The 18,572-nt window shown below is 43.1% G+C and overlaps 1 protein-coding gene across 1 annotated transcript in view; it reads left to right on the top strand.

Annotated features, from left to right (window-relative positions):
- Positions 1-2,597, top strand: part of Il23r (interleukin 23 receptor) — a 62,047-nt gene extending 59,450 nt beyond the window's left edge. The window contains exon 10 of the mRNA XM_059256706.1: positions 1,843-2,597. Within this exon, the coding sequence (XP_059112689.1) occupies positions 1,843-2,481 (639 nt within the window). The 3' untranslated portion in view covers positions 2,482-2,597. The remainder of the gene's footprint in view (positions 1-1,842) is intronic.
- The last annotated feature ends 15,975 nt before the right edge of the window (positions 2,598-18,572 follow it).

Here is an 18,572-nt window from a genome sequence, read left to right as displayed (position 1 = left end):
TAGCACCCACATGGTGGCCCACAGCCATCCATAACTCCAGTTCCAGAGGATCCAGTGCCCCTTTCTGACCTCTTCAGATACCATATACACACATAATACAAATACATATATGCAAACAAAACACTTGTACATACAAAATAAGATAAATAACTCTAAAAATAAATAGTAAACAACAACAAAATCTCCACAATTGAAATGTCAGTTGGAGTGCCGTCTGGTCATTAGAGTAGAAACATAGCTATGTATATGTGTGTGTGGAAACAAAGTTGTAGTATCTCAAACCCTATTTAGATGAAAGAACAGTTATCAGAGTAAAGGGCAGGAGAAAAGGAAACTATACTATTCAGGAAGAAAGACTGGTAAGTGTCTTCAGGGCAGAGGAGGGAGGGAATTAACGTTTTGTGGAACATGCATTAAAACCTCCAAGAGGACTGTTTACAAGAGACGGAGATATGTCCAAGTCTCAGGGAGGGTACCAGTCCATTTCTCCAACTTTATGGACTATGCAAAGATTAATTGTTGGATGACTGTGGAAGATGGTGTCACTGGGGTGGACTAGGATTTATGTCAACCAGGAAAAAAAAGGAGTATGCACCAGGATGGCCCTGGGAAGGGCAGGGGGGTGATTGGGGGAGGTGCGGCTTTGCCAGCTACAGAGCCAAGATCAGAAGTATATGTTTCCAGAACTTCCAGAACTCTGCTTAGCCATCACCATTTTGAATGCCCAGTTAGTGGGACAGAAATGTCATCTAAACATGTAATACTACCAGAACAATGACCATAGAAAATGAGCCCAAATGTGATGGATGCAGAGAGGAAATGTGAATGTTCTTGGCAGAAGAGCCATGTGAGCTCAAGAACAGAGGGGACAACAGCATCTTGGGCAGTGCTGGCCTATCTGTAAAACAGACACACATGGTTCTGCTTAAAGCTGGGTGAGCGTGTTGTCTCAGTTTGCTTTCTATTGCTGTGATAAACCACTATGACCAAAAGCAGCTTGGGGAGGGAAGGGTTTGTTTCATTTTACAGCTTGCAGTCCATCATCCAAGGCAGGCAGGGCAGGAACTTGAGGCAGGAACTGATGCCAAGGCCCCGGAGGAGAGTTGCTTACTCGCTTGCTTTCCATGGCTTGTTCAGTGTGCTTTCCTATAGCACCCAGGACCACTAGCTCGGGGGTGGCACTGCTCACAATGACCTAGCCCCTCCCACATCAGTCATCAATCAGGCTTGTTCACAGGCCAATCTGGTGGCCACATTTCCTCAACCTTCTTCCAAAATGACCCTAGCTTGTGTCGAGTTGACATAAAACTAGTCAGCACACCTACAAATCAACTTAGCCCAGACATATGTCATATGAACAAAGGGTTCCCAGGATAGAATAAAAAATACATAAATAAAAATTTTAAAACTTTTTTTGTTTGGTTTTGGTTTTGTTTCAGACAGGGTTTCTCTGTGTAACAGCTCTGACTGTCCTAGAACTCATTTTGTTGACCAGGCTGGCCTCGAACTCACAGAGATATGCCTGTCTCCGGAGTGCTGGGATTAAAGGTGTGTGCCACCGCAACCTGGCTAAAAAACTTTTTTTTTAAGGTTTTAACCAAGAAATATGCTTAAGACTTGGATTGTTTTTAATTCTATCTTTGGGAGGCCTGAATAAAGGTTTAGAAGACACCAAAAAGACAGGAGAAAGTCATCCAGGACATAACACTAAGATAAAGGGGAAAGAACATTTCATCCCTAACTCAATTATTCAGTTGATTCCTTTAAATAGTTTTTGGGGGGTTTTCTTGGGAGGGGGGGTGTTTTGTTTGTAAAGTGAAGTAATGTCTTTTTTTTTTCTAGGAAAAAAGTGTATTTGAGGATAATGATGACAGTGAGCAGACTGTGTATGTGGATCCTGTGCTTACAGAGGTAAGTGAAATCTCTCCGCTGGAGTACAGTCCCACAGGTTACAAGGAAGAAAGGCTCACAGGACTCCTGGAGACAAGGGACTGTCCGCTAACAACGCTGTCTACCAGTTCTTCTGTTGTGTATATTCCTGATCTCAACACTGGCTACAAACCCCAGATTTCAAACATTCCCCCCGGGGGAGACCATTTCATTAACAGGGATGAGAAGGAGTCTGCAACCCTTGAGGCCACAAGTGACCACTTTACCAGACTGAAAACATATCCCAACTTTGCATTTTCTGCCTCAAGTACGACTTTACTAAGCAAAATTCTAACTCTTGATGAATTTAACCTCGTTTTAAATCAAGGTGAATTCAATCCTCTTGACATACAAAACTCAAGACAGGAGGAAACAACCATGATTTTGGAAAGTGACGTATCCAGGGAAACTATTCCAGAACAGACCCTGTTGTCTGATGAATTTGTCTCCTGTTTGACAGTCGGGAGTGAGGACTTGGCATCTATTAATTCTTACTTTCCACAGAACATTTTGGAAAGCCGATTTGGTGGGATTTCACTCTTGCAAAAGTAGACTCTCCCGTCAAAGTCAGTGAGAGAGACTGCCTTTCCATTGAAGGCCAAATCTTCCCTCCAAAGAGTATAATTACACTTACAAGACACCAGGAATGAACATCCCTCTATGGCAAAGCAAACAAAATGAAAACAAGGAGGTAGATTTGTTTGTTTCTAGTTCCATTTTTTAATGTTTCCACTTGAGACAGGCACACACATAGCCAAGTTTGACTCTAACTCCCTACATGGCGGGAGGATGACTGAAGCCCGGCTTTTTCTGCCTCTTCCTCTCAAGTGCTAGGACTCAAGGTGTGTGCCACCAGGTCTGTTTTTTTTTTTCACAGTTTTTTCGTTAGGTTGTATAGAACAGCTCTGCTTGTATAAAGGGTAAGCAGTGACGCATGCGTAGTGGTGAAAGGAAAGCAGAAAACAGGCCTTTAAAATCAAAACATGAACATTTCCTGGCAGAGGCAGAGTCAAGTTTAATTTTGTCTTATCACTTAAAATTAGATACAGAACCAAACAACAAAACAAGTAAAAGCAGAAAAGTCGCTAGCAGCTAATTAACATACTTGCTTACTGTTCTTCCACTGCGGTCCTTGTTTTAGATTAAAAGATTGTGAATCAGTGGTGGTTGGAACCGTGGGCCTGATTTCTCCATCCAGGTTAGGAGTGGTGGGCATTAACAGGTATTTTGAATCCCCGGTGGTAGGTTCCTCCACCAATACAGTAAGCCAAATCGAGCCCATTTAAAAGTAAAGAACCTGAGCAAAGCAGGGAAGGAAAGAGGGGAAATTATATGGCAGGTTTATGGACCAGAGCCTCAATACCCTGTAGGCATGGTCTTGATCAGCTCCAGGGAAGGAGCCGCCACTTGGCACACTTTCTGAAAGGGGCAGATTTGAGGCAGAGCTTCCAATGGAACAGGGATCACACTGTGGCAAACACCAGTATTTACCTTCTAGCAGAATCCATGTGAGGCAGGAGGCACAGGATTGGCAAGACAGGTGGTTTGACTGTTATTTTCAACTATATGTTGAGTATGTCATAAACAGATGTGTATGCTACTCCGGAATGGTGAACATTTACTCCATCTGCCCTTGTCCCGTATCCTGTGTCTGCTGCAGACACTGCAGGTTGGTCCCTACATGCCTTGGTTTACTTTTGTCTCATTCTCTGATGCCATTGTGATCCAAAGTAGAGCAACTAGTTGCAATGTAAAAAGCTTTAAACCTGATGGAAATTCAGTTGTCTAATCCTAAAATAGATACGTCTTTGTTGCACTTTACATAATCTAAAGGGGATGCTTTATGTCATTCACAAAACGCAATTGTTAAGTATCCTGACTTGTAAAGTATCATGACTTTGCTTTATTCTTCTCTAAAGAGAGACTGACAATAAGAGACAGAGGCAGGTCAGATTTGATACAAAAATGGCAAGACAGATTCATCTTTCGTTTGTTGGATGATCTGGTATATTGTGAAGGATATTTCCATAGGTCATTTCACTATAATCATAAATCTAACGCATTTAGAAAGCTTTTGTCCAGTTCAAAGGATGAAAGCAAAGAGTTCTTTGCTCTTCTGTCAAGGCTTCCGGAGCAGTGCGTGCCCCTAACCCCAGGCAGTGTGAAGGGAGCAGCAGTTTTTGTTATGCGGTGTCTCCTCCCACCACATCCCTGTTCAGCACAGGAAAAACTTTTTTAGCTTACAAAGTAACAGGTTTCTCTGTGGCTTTTTCATATAGACCTAGCTTTGGTTGACACTCTCCCCACTTTCTGTCCTTGTGCCCATGCCCACTTAAGCCCTCCCACCCCCAGGACTGCCACTTGTACTTGCAAAGCACATGCGTTCTATTACCCTCCCCTTCTCTCCCCTTAAAGCCCTTTTTCTCCCCTCTCAAGAGCCCCTTTCTAGGTTCCTGACCTCTACCCATACTCACATCTACAAATGCACATGTAAAAAATTAGAACTAAGGATCCACATAAGAGAAAGAACATGCAAATGTTGTCTGTCTGAGCATGGGTTACTTCATTTCATATAATATCTGGAAGAGGAAGGGCTGGTTAACAATGGATACTGCTCTTGCAAAGGACCCGAGTTCCAATCGGCGGTATCCATGCTGGTTGAGTCACAGCTACTCAAACTCCAGGGGATCTGACAGCCTTTCTAGTCTCGGAGGGTACCTGCATTCATGCACACATGCTCCCATACCGACAAACACGTAATTTAAACATACTTACAGAAAACAATATATAATATTTTCTTGTCTCACCCATTTTCCTGCAAATTTCATAACTTCATTTCTCTTTGCTGCTGAATAATATTCCACTGGGCATATGACCACATTTTCACTATCCACTTCTCAGTTAGTGGACATCCAGACTGGTACCATTCTTTGGTTACTGAGAGTAGAGTAGCAATGAAGGATGAACAAAAACTCCCAAACGGATGTTAAGTCCTTTGGGTCTAAGCCCAACCGCGGTTGTATAGTAGATCTATTACTAGGTTTTTGAGGACTTCTCCACACTGCTTTCCACGGTGTCGGCACAGTTTAAACTTCTACTGACAGTGCATAATGGTCCCTTTCTCCACATTCTCATGGTATTTATTTCCTTGATAACAGCCAGTCTGATTGGGGTGGGATGGAATCTCAAAGTTGTTGTTTTTATATAACATGATTATTTATTGAATCTTAGGGAATTTCATATCATGTACCCCAATCCCACTCACCTTCCAGGCCCTCCATATCTGTCCCTCACCCCCACAGCTTCTCCCTAAAAAGAAAACCCCAAAAAAATTTAAAAACAAAAAATTTCCTCACTCTTCCATCTTCCCACCTCTCCAACATCTCTTCAATTAAGCTGGTGGCATTGGGAACTGTGGTGTGTCACACAGTGTACCCTTTTATCAACTCAGTTTTACTTGTAAATGTTCATTACAATGAGTTGTTGGTCTGGTTGAAGACCTCTGGTTTCTGGCACACCATCATCACTGGACCCTCACTCATCTGAAAGTTCTCTCAGACATCCTGCTATTGCCCTGAGTTCTAGAGATCCTGCAGCTATTGTCCATTTCCACAGGACCAGTCCCCTCATGCACTCCAGCAGGTCACAGATGGTGTAGATGTTAGGGTGGGCCAGCCCAAGGCCCAGGATGTGGACCTGAGTGGTAGTTGAGCTGGTCAGTCCAGGCTACTGGAACCAACCTCCTCCAGTGAGGGGTGGAGCCAGCTCTCCTATAACCATGCCATCCAGACCAGCTCTCCCACACTTGTGAGGGGTGGTGCCATCTCTCAGGAGTGCAGGGGAGACAGCTCTACCATGAGGGGTGGAGCCAGCTCTTATGCTGCAGTGTCCATCAAGGGACAGGGACAGCTATCTCAAGGCCAGTGAAGGGCAGGGCCAGCTCAGCACGGCCCTCGGATTTCAACATTCATAGTTCCTATTCTCCTATGTGGTAACACGGGCCATAGAGATCAACACAGACCCCAGCTGCAGCAGATCCATAGACCCAGACATGATCTAGGCAGCAGCTTGGGCCTGGACATCACTATGGGCCTGGGTGGCAGCATAGGACACCCAGATCAGTCTGGTCCCGGTAGCAGCATGGCCCTCAGACACCAACATGGTCTCAAGTGGCTGACCAGACCCCTGGCATTGGCACAGCTTTTGACGCTATCAGGAGCCATAGACATCAACACAGACCCTAGTCGTGGTAGGGCCACAGACCCAGACACGGCCCTGGGCAGCAGCCCAGACCCAGATAATACGATGGCCCCAGCTGGCAATGCCGGCCATTCAGATCAGCATGGCCCTAGAGGCTGTATGGCTCTTGGATACCAATGTGGCCACAGATCTCAGGCATCCATGTGGCCTTTGGTGGCAACATGGTCTGCAGACATCAACACTGACCCCAGTTGTGGTAGAACTATGGACTTGGACATGATCCTTGACAGAAGCCCGGGCTTGGATGTCACCATGGCCTCAGACAGCAACACAGGCCACTCCAATCAGCATGGCCCAGTGGCAGCATGACCATTGGACGCTGACTTTGCCCTATGGCATTGACATAGCCTTCAATAGTATCAGGAGCCACCTTCGATGGTATCAGAGCCACGGACATCAACGAAGACCCTGGCTGCAACATGGCTATGGACCCAGACATGGCCCTTGACAGCAGCTCAGGCCTGATGTCATTGAGGTCCTGGGTGGTAGAACAGGCCACTCAGATTGGCATGGACCCAGTGGTGGCATGGACCTTGGACACACACACGGCCACCGGTGGCAGCCCAGACTCCTGTCATCCTTGTGGACTTTGGTGGCAACATGGGCCATGTATGTCAACACAGACCCTGGGTGCAGTAGGACCATGGGCCCAGACATGCCCTTGGCAGCAGCATCCCAGGCCCAGATATCAACCTGTCCCCAACTGGCAAGCCAGCCACACACATCAGCCTGTTCCTCATCTCTTTGCTTCTTGAGTTCTGCCTCTCTCCACAGCACATGAACTGTTCTGATTCTCTTCCTCTCCCATTTTTTCCACCATATAGTTGCTCATCATAATGGCACCTACCTACCTGGCGCCACAAGCCAGCCTGGGCCAAACGGTGCCAGATGGGCCTGTGGATGTCTCCAGCCAGCCTGAACTGTGAGGACCCAGGCTGCAGAATCTCAAAGTTTTAATTTGCACTTCCCTGATATATAGTGATCTTGAACACTTTAAAAAAAAAAAAACACTTACTCTTTGAAGAACTCTGTTTACTCCCTAAGCTAGTTTTTAAAAATCAGGTTGTTTGTATTCTTTTCAGGTATATTTACATGTATGGGTATTTTGCACACATGCATGTCTGTACACCATGTGCATATAGTGCCCACCGAGGCTAGAAGAGGTGGACTGTAGTTGCAAATGGTTGTGAGTTACCATGTAGCTGCTGGGAATTGAACCCAGGTCCTCCAGAAGAGCAGCCGGTGCTCTGAACCACTGGCTTGCCTCTCCAGCCCCTTGTTTGTTTTCTTGTTGTTTAGCTATTTTAGTTCTTTTAGTATTCTAGACATCAATCCTCTATCAGAAGTACAGCTGCCAAAGATGTTTCCCACATTCGGTAAGATGTCTCTTCACTTGGTTAACTACTTCTTGTGCCATACAGAAACTTTCTAATTTCGTGAGGTCCCATTCCAGACCTTGTTTCCTAAGAAACTAGGGTATCCTATTCGAAAAGTTCTTCCCCATAGAAGAAATCAGGAAACAAAAGAAAGAGAAAGAAAGGGAGGGAGGGAGGGAGGGAGGGAGGGAGGGAGGGAGGGAGAGAGGGAGGGAGGGGGAGAGGGAAGGAGGGAGAGGGAGAGGGAAGGAGGGAGAGGGAGAGAGAGAGAGAGAGAGGGAGAGGGAGACCTTGGAATAAATCTAATGAAGGAAATGAAAGGCCTCTATAATGAAAACTGAAGCTATTTTTTCCTGTAGAACTTTCATGGTTTCAGCCCTCACACTGAGGGATTTGATCCATTTGAGTTGATCTTGTATGGTGTAAGAGATAAGGACATTGTTTTATTCTTGTACATGAGGACATTGGATTTTCCCAATACCTTCTGTTGAAGAGGCTGTCTTTTATCCAGTGTATTTTGGCATCTTTATCAAAAATTGCATTACTGTAGCTAGTTTAGGTCAGGATTCTCCATTCTATTGCACTGGTCTATATAACTGTTTTTGTGTCAACACCATACTGTTTTTATTACAATACCTCTGTAGTACAACTTAAAATCAGGTACAATGATACTCCATTACCCTTTTTGCTCAGAATTGCTTTAGCTATCTCGAGTCTTTTGTGCTTCCATATGAATTTTAAGACTGTTTTCTCTATTTTTATGAAGAATGACATTGGGATTTTGATTGGATTGGGTGAATCTGTAGATTTCTTTGGTAAGAAGGCCATTTTCACAATATTAATTCTTCCAATTTAGAAGTATGTGATATTTTTCCATCTTCTGGAGCCTTCCTTGATGGTTTTTCCTCCAGTTTTTAAGTTTGTTGCAGAGGGCTTTCACTTTGGTTAGGTTTGGTTAGATTTATTCCAAGGTGGCTTGCTTGTTTGTTTTTTAATCCATTGTAAAGGGGATTATTTCCTCGGTTGTTTTCTCAGGATTCCTGTGGTTGGTATATAAGCAGCTCACTAGCTTGTGTCTGGTCACCTTGCTGAAAGTGTTCATCAGCTGGAAGTTTTCTGGTGGGTTCTTTTTTTTCTCTTATGCAGAGGATCATGTCATCTGCAAACAGAGATACATAAACTTCTTCCTTTCCTGTATTTATCCTATTTACTTGCTTGTGTTACTGCTCTAGCTAAGACTGCCAGTTCTACAATGACCACAAATGAAAAAAGTCTTGTTCATTTTTGTTGTTGTTGTTATTTTTGTTTGTTTGTTTTTTCAAGACAGAGTTTCTCTACGTAGCCAGGCGGTGGTGGCACACGCCTTTAATCCCAGCACTTGGGAGGCAGAGCCAGGCGAATATTTGTGAGTTCAAGTCCAGTCTGGTCTACAAAGTGAGATCCAGGACAGGCTCCAAAGCTACACAGAGAAACCCTGTCTCAAAAAAAAACAAAAACAAAAACAAAACAAAACATAATATGTAAGCCAAATAAACCCTTTCTTCCTCAAATTACTCTTGATCATGACATTTCATCACAGCAATATTAACTCTGCCTAAGATACCAGGGAAGAGCACACCAATTGATCATCAAATACCAAATGATCAGCCCTAAAAGCATGTATATGAATAACATTATAAGGATTGAGCCAGTTGTGCTGATGTATTTAGAAATGTGTGTATGTCCTGTGAGTGTGGGTAATAAAAATTACAGAAAAAGAGGTCATGAATTTGAAAGAAAGCAAGGGGGGATGTTGATTAGGAGAGACATTTTGATTGCATATTTTCTGTTGGTCTTTTTGATCCCCAATAAACTGGAAATTGAGAGTATGCCTGCAACGTAGATAACATATTTACAACTGCCCCAGTTCTCAGGGAAACTTCAACTCTGTTTCTACAATGCTACTTTGGCAAAAAGTCAAGTGTTTTCTTACTATAATTCTTTTGACCAGTGCTAATTGAATTGTTACATAGAATTATTATTATTTATACTTAATACTTATTACATTAGAAGTTCCATCACCATTACTGTATAAATCTCAGGTATGAGTTAGCACAGAAAAATTCGTGAGTGGTTTCGGTCATACTTCTCTCCCCACCCCTTGTTGTTCCTACCCACTTCACCTCCCATCTTTGACTTTTTCATCCTGTATTTTCTGAACTTTCTGGGAACAAGTCTGAACCATGACATCTACCCATTTTGCTCTTAAGTATGTTATTAACTTCATTTCCTTGAGTCCCACAGTATTGTAAGTTGCTGATCCTAAGTGGAAATATCTTCCCTTTTGGTATGGTTTAGGAGAAGGGTTAAGGAGAAGGGAGAAAGGAGGAAAGTGGTTCTCAAGATACCACTAAGAAAGAGTAAGGGGAAAGATGCTGACATACAGTGGAGTACCTGCTCTATACACTACAAGCTGGTAAGAAGAATAAGCAACAAAACAGAGGCAGACCCTGCCCCTCACCTGGGCAGCGAGAAAGAGCTGGCCTCCATTGCTTGGGCGAGGGAGAGCTGACAGGCTGATCAACTCAGCTACCACCCAGGCTCAGATTCAGGGCTTTGAGTTGGCCCACCCGACATCTTCCCCAGCTATAAGCTGTTGGAGCACCTGAAGGGGCCAGTCCTGTGGAACCATAGCTGCAGGATCTCCATGACTCAAGACAACATCAGGATATCCAAGATGAGTCTCAGTGAGGGTCCTATACTGATGGTCTAACAGAAGCCAGAGGCCTTGATCCAGACCAATGACTCGTTGCAATACACAAAAGGGTATACTGCATGACACATGCTTCCAACGCCACTGCAACGAATTAACATGTGATGGAGTGGTGAGAAAGACAGAGGTGCAGGATGGCACATGCGCAGCACAACTAGAGACGTGACAGCTGTAATGGGAGAGAGAAAAGGCTGCAGCTGATAGAAGAGCAGGTTGTGCCCGGAGGGGTGGGTGAGATGATTTTGGTTTTTTGTTGGATTGGTTGGTTGCTTTTTGTTTTGTTTTAATTTTACTTTTTTATTTTCTTTGGCGGTGCAGGAGAGGTTACAAGGGTGGAGGGTAGATATGGAAAGACTGGGAAATAAGTGGAATGACACGGCAAGACTGGGAAATGAGTGAGATGATATGGAAAGAGTGGGAAATGTTATCAGGGTACATGTTGTGAAACTCCCAAAGAATCAAAAATTATGTTAAAAATAATGGAGGCACAGATGAAGTACAATGGGGCCATTTCCTGGAGCAGGTTTTGTGTGTGTGTGTGTGTTTGTGTGTATGTCTTTCTGTCTGTCTGTCCATGTACTTTATTTAAAGTAGAATTTTTGTAACCAGAGCTAAAAATATTGTGGAAGATACAATAAGGGATGTGGCTCCCGGGCAGCATGGGTTGCTGGGTTGCACTCCCTGTACATCCCCAGCTTATTCTTTTCTTATATTTTCAATCATCCTTTTTCTGACAGAGGGACTGCACATGGCTGCATAGAGAAGAGGTTTTTCTAAGATGTGCTTCAGCAATTTACCCCTTTCTCAAGCACAATTAGTTGTAGCATTCCAAAGAGTAAAGATGAGGAAGGCAGACTTCCTACTGAGAAGGCGCTGGAGACCTTTCTGAGGCTTCCTTTCTCCATGTCTCCCTGCAGCTGCCTCTGAAGCAGCGTGGAGAACCCAGACTGGACATCTCTCTCCCTTTCTCCATCTCTTGCCTGCAGCTGCCTCTGAAGCAGCATGGAGAACCCAGACTGGGAACCTCTCTCCCTTTCTCCATGTCTCCCTGCAGCTGCCTCTGAAGCAGCATGGAGAACCCAGACTGAACATCTCTCTCCCTTCCTGTGCACTGAGTCTGGCCTGGAGAAGCCTGAACCTCAGGACCAAACAGAATTTTTCATCCGATACCCAGGGGGCCAGCCCAGAAGGTTGATCCAGAACATTCCTAAACTTCTCTGCGCCGTGACTGGGCCCAGGGGCTCCTCCCTCAGACAGCTGAGAGAGGCAGTCGCACCAAGGATGACCTCGCTGCTCTCTGGTTAATGTGGGATTTGTCTGGGTTGTGTTCACATTTGGGCTCTGAGAGCAGTGAAAATAAAATAGTGTATTGTGAATGTAATTAGATTTTATAAAGCTGGAGATTATGGAATCCTACTGCGGCTTCTCTCCATGTGAGGTAATTATACCAATTACAGAGGGCTTCACCTTAAAGTGAATTGTTACCCACTTGGCAGACACTATTGATTTAACATGCAAGGGGTGATTAAAAAAAAACCATGGCTCTCTCTAAGGTAAAAGCACGAAACTAATACAAAGTAATTAGATTCAGATTCATGAACAGATTGTGTACAATTCTGTTTAAGTTAAGGTAAATTACAGAGAGTTACCAGAGGCTGGACAGAGCGTTACTATGTCTCTTCCCCACTGCCAAGATTAACCATTAAATTCCAATTAATGTTTCATGTTAGTGCTCTTTTAGCCATTTTACTAATTCCACTCAGCCTAACTCAGGATAGTGACTCTACACCTTGCATGTGTAAAATTCCCATAATTGCTCTGAAGACACATTCCATTCGCTCTTATGTTCAGAAATACAAGCTCCTGTCTTTTCTCATAATTCACATTTAACAAATATTAAGAATGTGGTTTTAAATGGTCCGCTTTTTACTCAGAGCAGTTCTGGTTGAGTTGTATAACAGGAAAAGAAGATAAACGAAGCAGCATCAGGCTAGGCAGCAGTTTGTAGAACCGCTTTTTTTTATATATACATTTATCAATTTTAGTATATAAGAATGGTGAACATTCTTTCCTTAGCTCATTGTCTCAAGCAAAACAAAATACTTCCTTTAACCATAAAGACAAACTTAAAATTAGTTGCTCTCTCGGAGCACAGGAAGGAAATCAAAAACAGCCCAACACCGGACCTGAGAGTGAGGTGCAAAAGTCAACGAACCTTCTCTTTCGATTTTCTTTGCTTCCTGCCTAAAAGTTTGTTTTTCCAATTTTTGTAATGGATAAAGAAAACTCAGTCTTTAAGACTTCCTTAAAGTCTTATTTGCTTCTGTGCCATTTAGTACCCAGGTCAATCTAAAATCAGTTCCTTGAAAATCTTTTTTTTTTATTTTTATTTTTTATTATTTTATAGTTATTATGTGTATGGGTGTTTTGCTTGCATGTATGTATATGCACCATATATGTGTCTGGTGCCCAAGGAGGTCAGAAAAGGCCATAAGATCCCCTGGGACTGGAGTGACATAAGGTTGTGAACTGTCATTAGGTGCAAGGAATTGCTGTGGGATGCCCTGTATGCTGTGAATGTATGTTGCTATGATTGATTGATAAATAAAACGCTGGTTGGCCAGTAGGCAGGCAGGAAGGATAGTGCAGGCAGGACAAGGAGAGAGGAGAATGCTGGATGGAAGAAGGCTGAGGCAGGGAGACGCTGCCAGCCGCCACGAGGAGAAGCATGATGTAAGATACCGGTAAGCCATGAGCCACGTGGCATGGTATAGAATTATAGAAATGGGTTAATTTAAAATATAAGAACAGATAGCAAGAAGCCTGCCACAGCCATATAGTTACAATTAATATAAGTCTCTGTGTGTTTACTTGGGGGACACGAGTGGGAGAGATTTGTCCCGACTGCCGGCAGGCCAGGACACAGGAAAACTTCAGCTACAAGGAATCATACCCATGTCCTCTGCAAGAAGAAGTTCTCTTAACTACTGCACCAATTCTCCAGTCCCGCCCTGAAAATATTTAACGCTAAGAACAGTGTCCCATAAGTGGGCACTTCAAAATTTCTGATAGAAGGAACACGTAGACAATGGCATAGACTATTAATTCCTTTATCTTCCTGTGAAGGAAAACATTCCTACCTGGAACCATTGGCAAGCTTTCAGACCTGTGTAGTCTGAGGTTGCTGGTGGTCGTGGTGTTTCATTTTTATAATACCCCTATGTTGCATCTCCATCATAGATGTTTCCCTAGTTGCCTGTCATGTGATTGGTGTGAAAGCAACAATACAATGCACTTCATACGTTTTCCTTATCTACTCAGTTTTATTTTCTTGAGTCACTCCAATGTCACAGTCATTTTCAATGGATTTCTTGGCTTTTGACCCAAACCTCTTTTTTCAGGTGGATTCATTTGATAGAAACAAGACCCCACCAAGCAAACAATGTCCCTCACTGGGGAAGAAATCTGTCCAGCTCCCACACTAATTAGATAGCCATCCACCTCATGATAAGGCACAGGCAAGCAGTGCACTAAATAAGAGAAAATGAGTGAGCAAACCTACATGATCACCTTTCAGAACATTAATTAAATATCTTTTAACAGCTAAATTATAAAAGACAAAGCATTATTACAGCTGATAGGAAGTTTGGCATAAAGAAATATGTTGTTTCCATATATGAATTTGTAATTAGTGATAAAAACATTGCCTTCATGCATGCCAAGCATGTATTCTACCACTGAGCTACAGCCTCAGCCTATGAGTTGCAAATCCTTTACTTCTAACAGTCATTTATTTTATATTACTGTTTGTGGTGGTTTGAAACAAAATGATCCCATAGGGAATAGCACTATTGGGAGGTATGGCCTTGTTGGAGGAAGTATGTCACTGGACTTTGAGGTTTCAGATGCTCAAGCAGATCCAGTGTGTCTCTTCCTGCTGCCTTCTGATCTCTCCAGCACCATGTCAGCCTATATACCACCTTGCTTCCCGCCATGACAGTAATGGACGAAACTTCTGAACTGTAAGCCAGCCCCAATTAAATATTTTCCTTTATAAGAGTTGCCATGGGCCGGGCAGTAGTGGTGCATGCCTTCAATCCCAGCACTTGGGAGGCAGATCCAGGTGGATCTCTGTGAGTTCGAGGTCAGCCTGGTCTACAGAGTGAGATCCAAGACAGGCACCAAAACTACACAAGAGAAACCCTGTCTTGAAAAAAAAAAAAAAAAAGAGTTGCCATGGTCACGGTGTCTCTTCACAGAAAAAAAAAAAAAAACTAAGAGTTTTACTAAGACCAAGGGTTTAGATTCAATCCATTCATTTTCTGAATGAAGCTGAGCTTAGCCTGATGATTTACATATGGTTTGCTGGGCCAGACCCTCTCCCTCACTCCAGTCCAGGGCTCTATTACAGCTCACACCAGATTAATGTGCTCACAAATAGATCCATGGTTCTCATTCTGTTTCAATTACCCAGAATCCATTTCAGAAAAAAATAGGGGGAAAAAAAACCTTAATTTTTCCAAACTCCTGGGAGCTCTGTTGGAACTTTCTAAAGGTTTGCTAGAGGTATTTTATACCCTTCCAGGAACTAAGTTTCTGCCTCATGAGAAGGGGCTTCTTTACCTTTATTGACTATTGTTTGTCAGTGCCTTCCTTATCAAAGTTACAGATGACAAGCCATGAGGGCTTTATCATGCCACCACCAGTCCATCTACAAACTCAACTCCCTGTACCTTCTTGCCTTCCATAAAGCATAAGAAGCACACCCTGCCATCAAATTTTGTCTCCACCTGCCCTGAACTCTCTCTACATCTGGTCCTCTGCAGAGACTGCCTGTGATGATGTGCTTACCATGCTCCCAGAATTTACCACAGTATTGGATTCTAATTAACTATAACAGGGACTATTAAGTTTCTGTCAATATTCTACCTAATGGAAGTGGCACACTTAGTTAAAACATACAGTGTTCAGCCTCTCTTGCAGCTAGGTTTGGCCATAATGGAATATGCATAGAAACTATTGAGAAAGGTTCTAGGAAATGTTGGTAAAGCAGTGGAGAGGTATGGGGATAGACAAAGAAAGAAGCCATTTTTTTCCTTTATCATTTTTGCTGACTGGAAAGTTGGCAGGACAGCTACAACTACAACCATCATCTAAATCCATAAGGTAACCTGGAAATTAGAAGCCGTACACCAAAGATGGTTGAGCAGAGGTAGTGAGATGGCACAGTGGGTAAAGGGAGTTGTTGCCAAGCCTGATAACCTGAGTTTGATCCCCAGAACCCACATGGTGGAGGGAAAGAATGACTCCTGCAAGTTATCTTTTGACTTACATACCATACATGCAATGGCACACACACACACACACACACACACTAAAAAAAATTAAGGTGGCGGAATGAAAAGAAACAGGCAATTTTTTTTTTTTTTTTTTTTTTTTTTTTTTTTTTTTTTGGCTTTTCGAGACAGGGTTTCTCTGTGTAGCTTTGCGCCTTTCCTGGGACTCACTTGGTAGCCCAGGCTGGCCTCGAACTCACAGAGATCCGCCTGGCTCTGCCTCCCGAGTGCTGGGATTAAAGGCGTGCGCCACCACCGCCCGGCAGAAACAGGCAATTATTTAAAGAGTTTCTCTGGACCAACTTCCTTAACCCTAACTAATATTTTGAACTTTTAATTTTTAAAAATTCCTTTTGTTTCTTTTTATTTATCTCCATGCATCCTCTCTCTCTCTCTCTCTCTCTCTGTGTGTGTGTGTGTGTGTGTGTGTGTGTGTGTGTGTACATGTTGTGATAGTTTAACAGTGGAAGGTGACCTTGGCAGGTTGGAGCCAAGAGGCACCACAAAGCCACACCATGCAGCAGAGCTCATATGAGAGGTTTATCTGGGTGGGGTGGAGGGAGGTGGCCTCTGAGCAAGAGCAGAAGGAAGAGAGAAAGTGGCAAGAAGGACTTGCCTTTTATAAAGGGATGTAGCGCATGCGCATCAAAGAGAGTTCTACCCAGTGGCTGCAGTAGTCACAGTAACGCATTTTGGAGATTTGCTTACTTTCCTTCATCCATGCCAAGTACGAGGCTGTCTTAGTTACTGTTTTATTGCTGTGAAGAGACACCATGACCAAGGAAACTCTTATTTTTTTAAAAAACATTTAATTGAGGGCTTGCTTACAGTTTCAGAAGGTTAGTCCATTATCATCATGGCACAAAGCAGACAGGCATGGTGCTGGAGCAATAAGTGAGAGGTTTACATCCTGATCCACATATAGCAGGGAGAGAGAGAGAGAGAGAGAGAGAGAGAGAGAGAGAGAGAGAGAGAGAGGGAGAGAGAGGGAGAGAGAGAGAGAGAAACTGGGCCTGATGTGGGCTTTTGAAACCTCAAAGCCCACCCCTAATAATATATCTCCTCCAACAAGGTTACACCTCCAAATCCTTCACAAACAGTTCCACCCTGGTGATTAAGCTTTCAAATACATGAGCCTATGGGAGCCATTCTTATTCAGATTGCTACAGTGGCTTAAATGCAAATTGTCTTTGTTATGGAAAGGGAATCTTCCTTCCATAGGGCTGGTCAATTCTGGTGAATATTTATATCCTAACAGCCTAATATTTGCTTGTCTCTAACAAGCCTGACTAGCACAATTCTTATCTTTGGGATATTTTAGAGGCAGTGTTCTTTTTGTTAAATTCCACTTGTGTGATTTCATTGTCTCCCAAGCAAATCTATTAGAAAATCCTTTGTAACACCAATTTTATTACTTTGGGTTTCTTCTACATCATTGAGACCAATTTTCTAAATAGTCTGTGCTAGCCTCAAACTTATGATTCTCCTGCCTCAGCTTAGGAGTTCTGGAATTACGCAAACAAGCCCCTATACCCAGCAATAATTAACAAAACTAAATATTCAAGCCATTTACATTTTTTTACATTTTCTATATATCCATTTACCCTTGCTTGATAATTGCAGGGCCTACTTCTTCTATTCTGGCCATATGAATAAAAACAAGACTGACAACAGCTTTGGAACTAGATCTCTAGTGTGTCACTTGGGAGCTTCTCTCTCACACACCGGACTCCAAACTTTCTAAGGAGAGCCTTTGGTGCATCTAGCATGGGGCAAATGTAAACAATTGTTAATGAAAGTCCTGGGAGAGGGCTTTGATAAGCTTATCTTGAAGCATATGTATACCCCGTGCCAGTCAACAGAAGCTAGCTGATTGGCTGACACTGATGGGAATGTGGGTAGGTAAGAGGGAACCAGAAAAGGGGAACTATAGAAACAGCACATCACCAGTATTGTGGACAGAACTGCTTCTCTTGAATGCATACACTGAAGCTCTAACTTCCCATATGAGAAATTTGAAGAGTGGGCCTTCATGCTAGGGAATTAAAATTAAGTGCCATCATGGGGCTGAAGAGATGGCTCAGCAGTTGAAAGTGTGTACTGTTCTTTCATAGTTCCTAAGTTTGGTTCCTGGCACCCATGGGGGCCCATAGTCATCAGTAACTTCAACTCCAAGGGTATCCAATGCCTCTAGCCTTCATGGACACCAGAACTTACATACACATAACATCTCCCTGATGTAGAAGAAACCCAAAGGTAATGAAATTGATGTTATAAAGGCTTTACTAGTAGATTTGCTTAGAGACATGAAGTCTCACAAGTGGAATTTAGCTAAGAGAGCACTGTCTCAAAAATATCCCAAAGTTAAGTACTAAGCTAACCAGGCCTATTGGCAACAAGGGAAATTTGGGATGCTAGGATGTAAATGTTCACTAGGATTGACCAGCCATTAGGCCCTGATTTCCATACAAAGGAATACCTCTAAAGGGCAGCTCAGGGGGCAGGCCGTGTAGAGTCACAATCATCAATAAGTTCAGGTCTGCCATTAAGACTGCTGTACTCTTATCAAGAAAAACACGATTCTACCAGGTGACCCTGGGTAACAACTATTGGTTGTTACACTGGCATACTTAAAATAATTCTGTCAATATGTAAAGTCTTTGTGGTGTAAATCTGCCTAAGTGGCCAGACTTACAGTTTCCTGTACCTATTTAAATTGTTTGGAAGTATAACCTGGGGCCAAGCCCGAAAGAAATTTAAAATGACGTGGAAAATATATAAGCCTAAAGTAGATAAAAACTAATGAAATCTTCTGTTGGGGCTCTTATTTGGTTGTTAGCCCCAGTTGGTCAAGGCCTAAAGTAAAGAACTTTTCCTTCATCTCTAAGCATGTGGAGTAATCCTCACTGAGAAGACATA

Source organism: Peromyscus eremicus, chromosome 3 (assembly GCF_949786415.1).
Source record: "Peromyscus eremicus chromosome 3, PerEre_H2_v1, whole genome shotgun sequence".
NCBI lineage: Eukaryota > Metazoa > Chordata > Mammalia > Rodentia > Cricetidae > Peromyscus > Peromyscus eremicus.
Note: the sequence above shows the minus strand (reverse complement) of the source record. Positions and strands in the feature narration are given on the sequence as shown.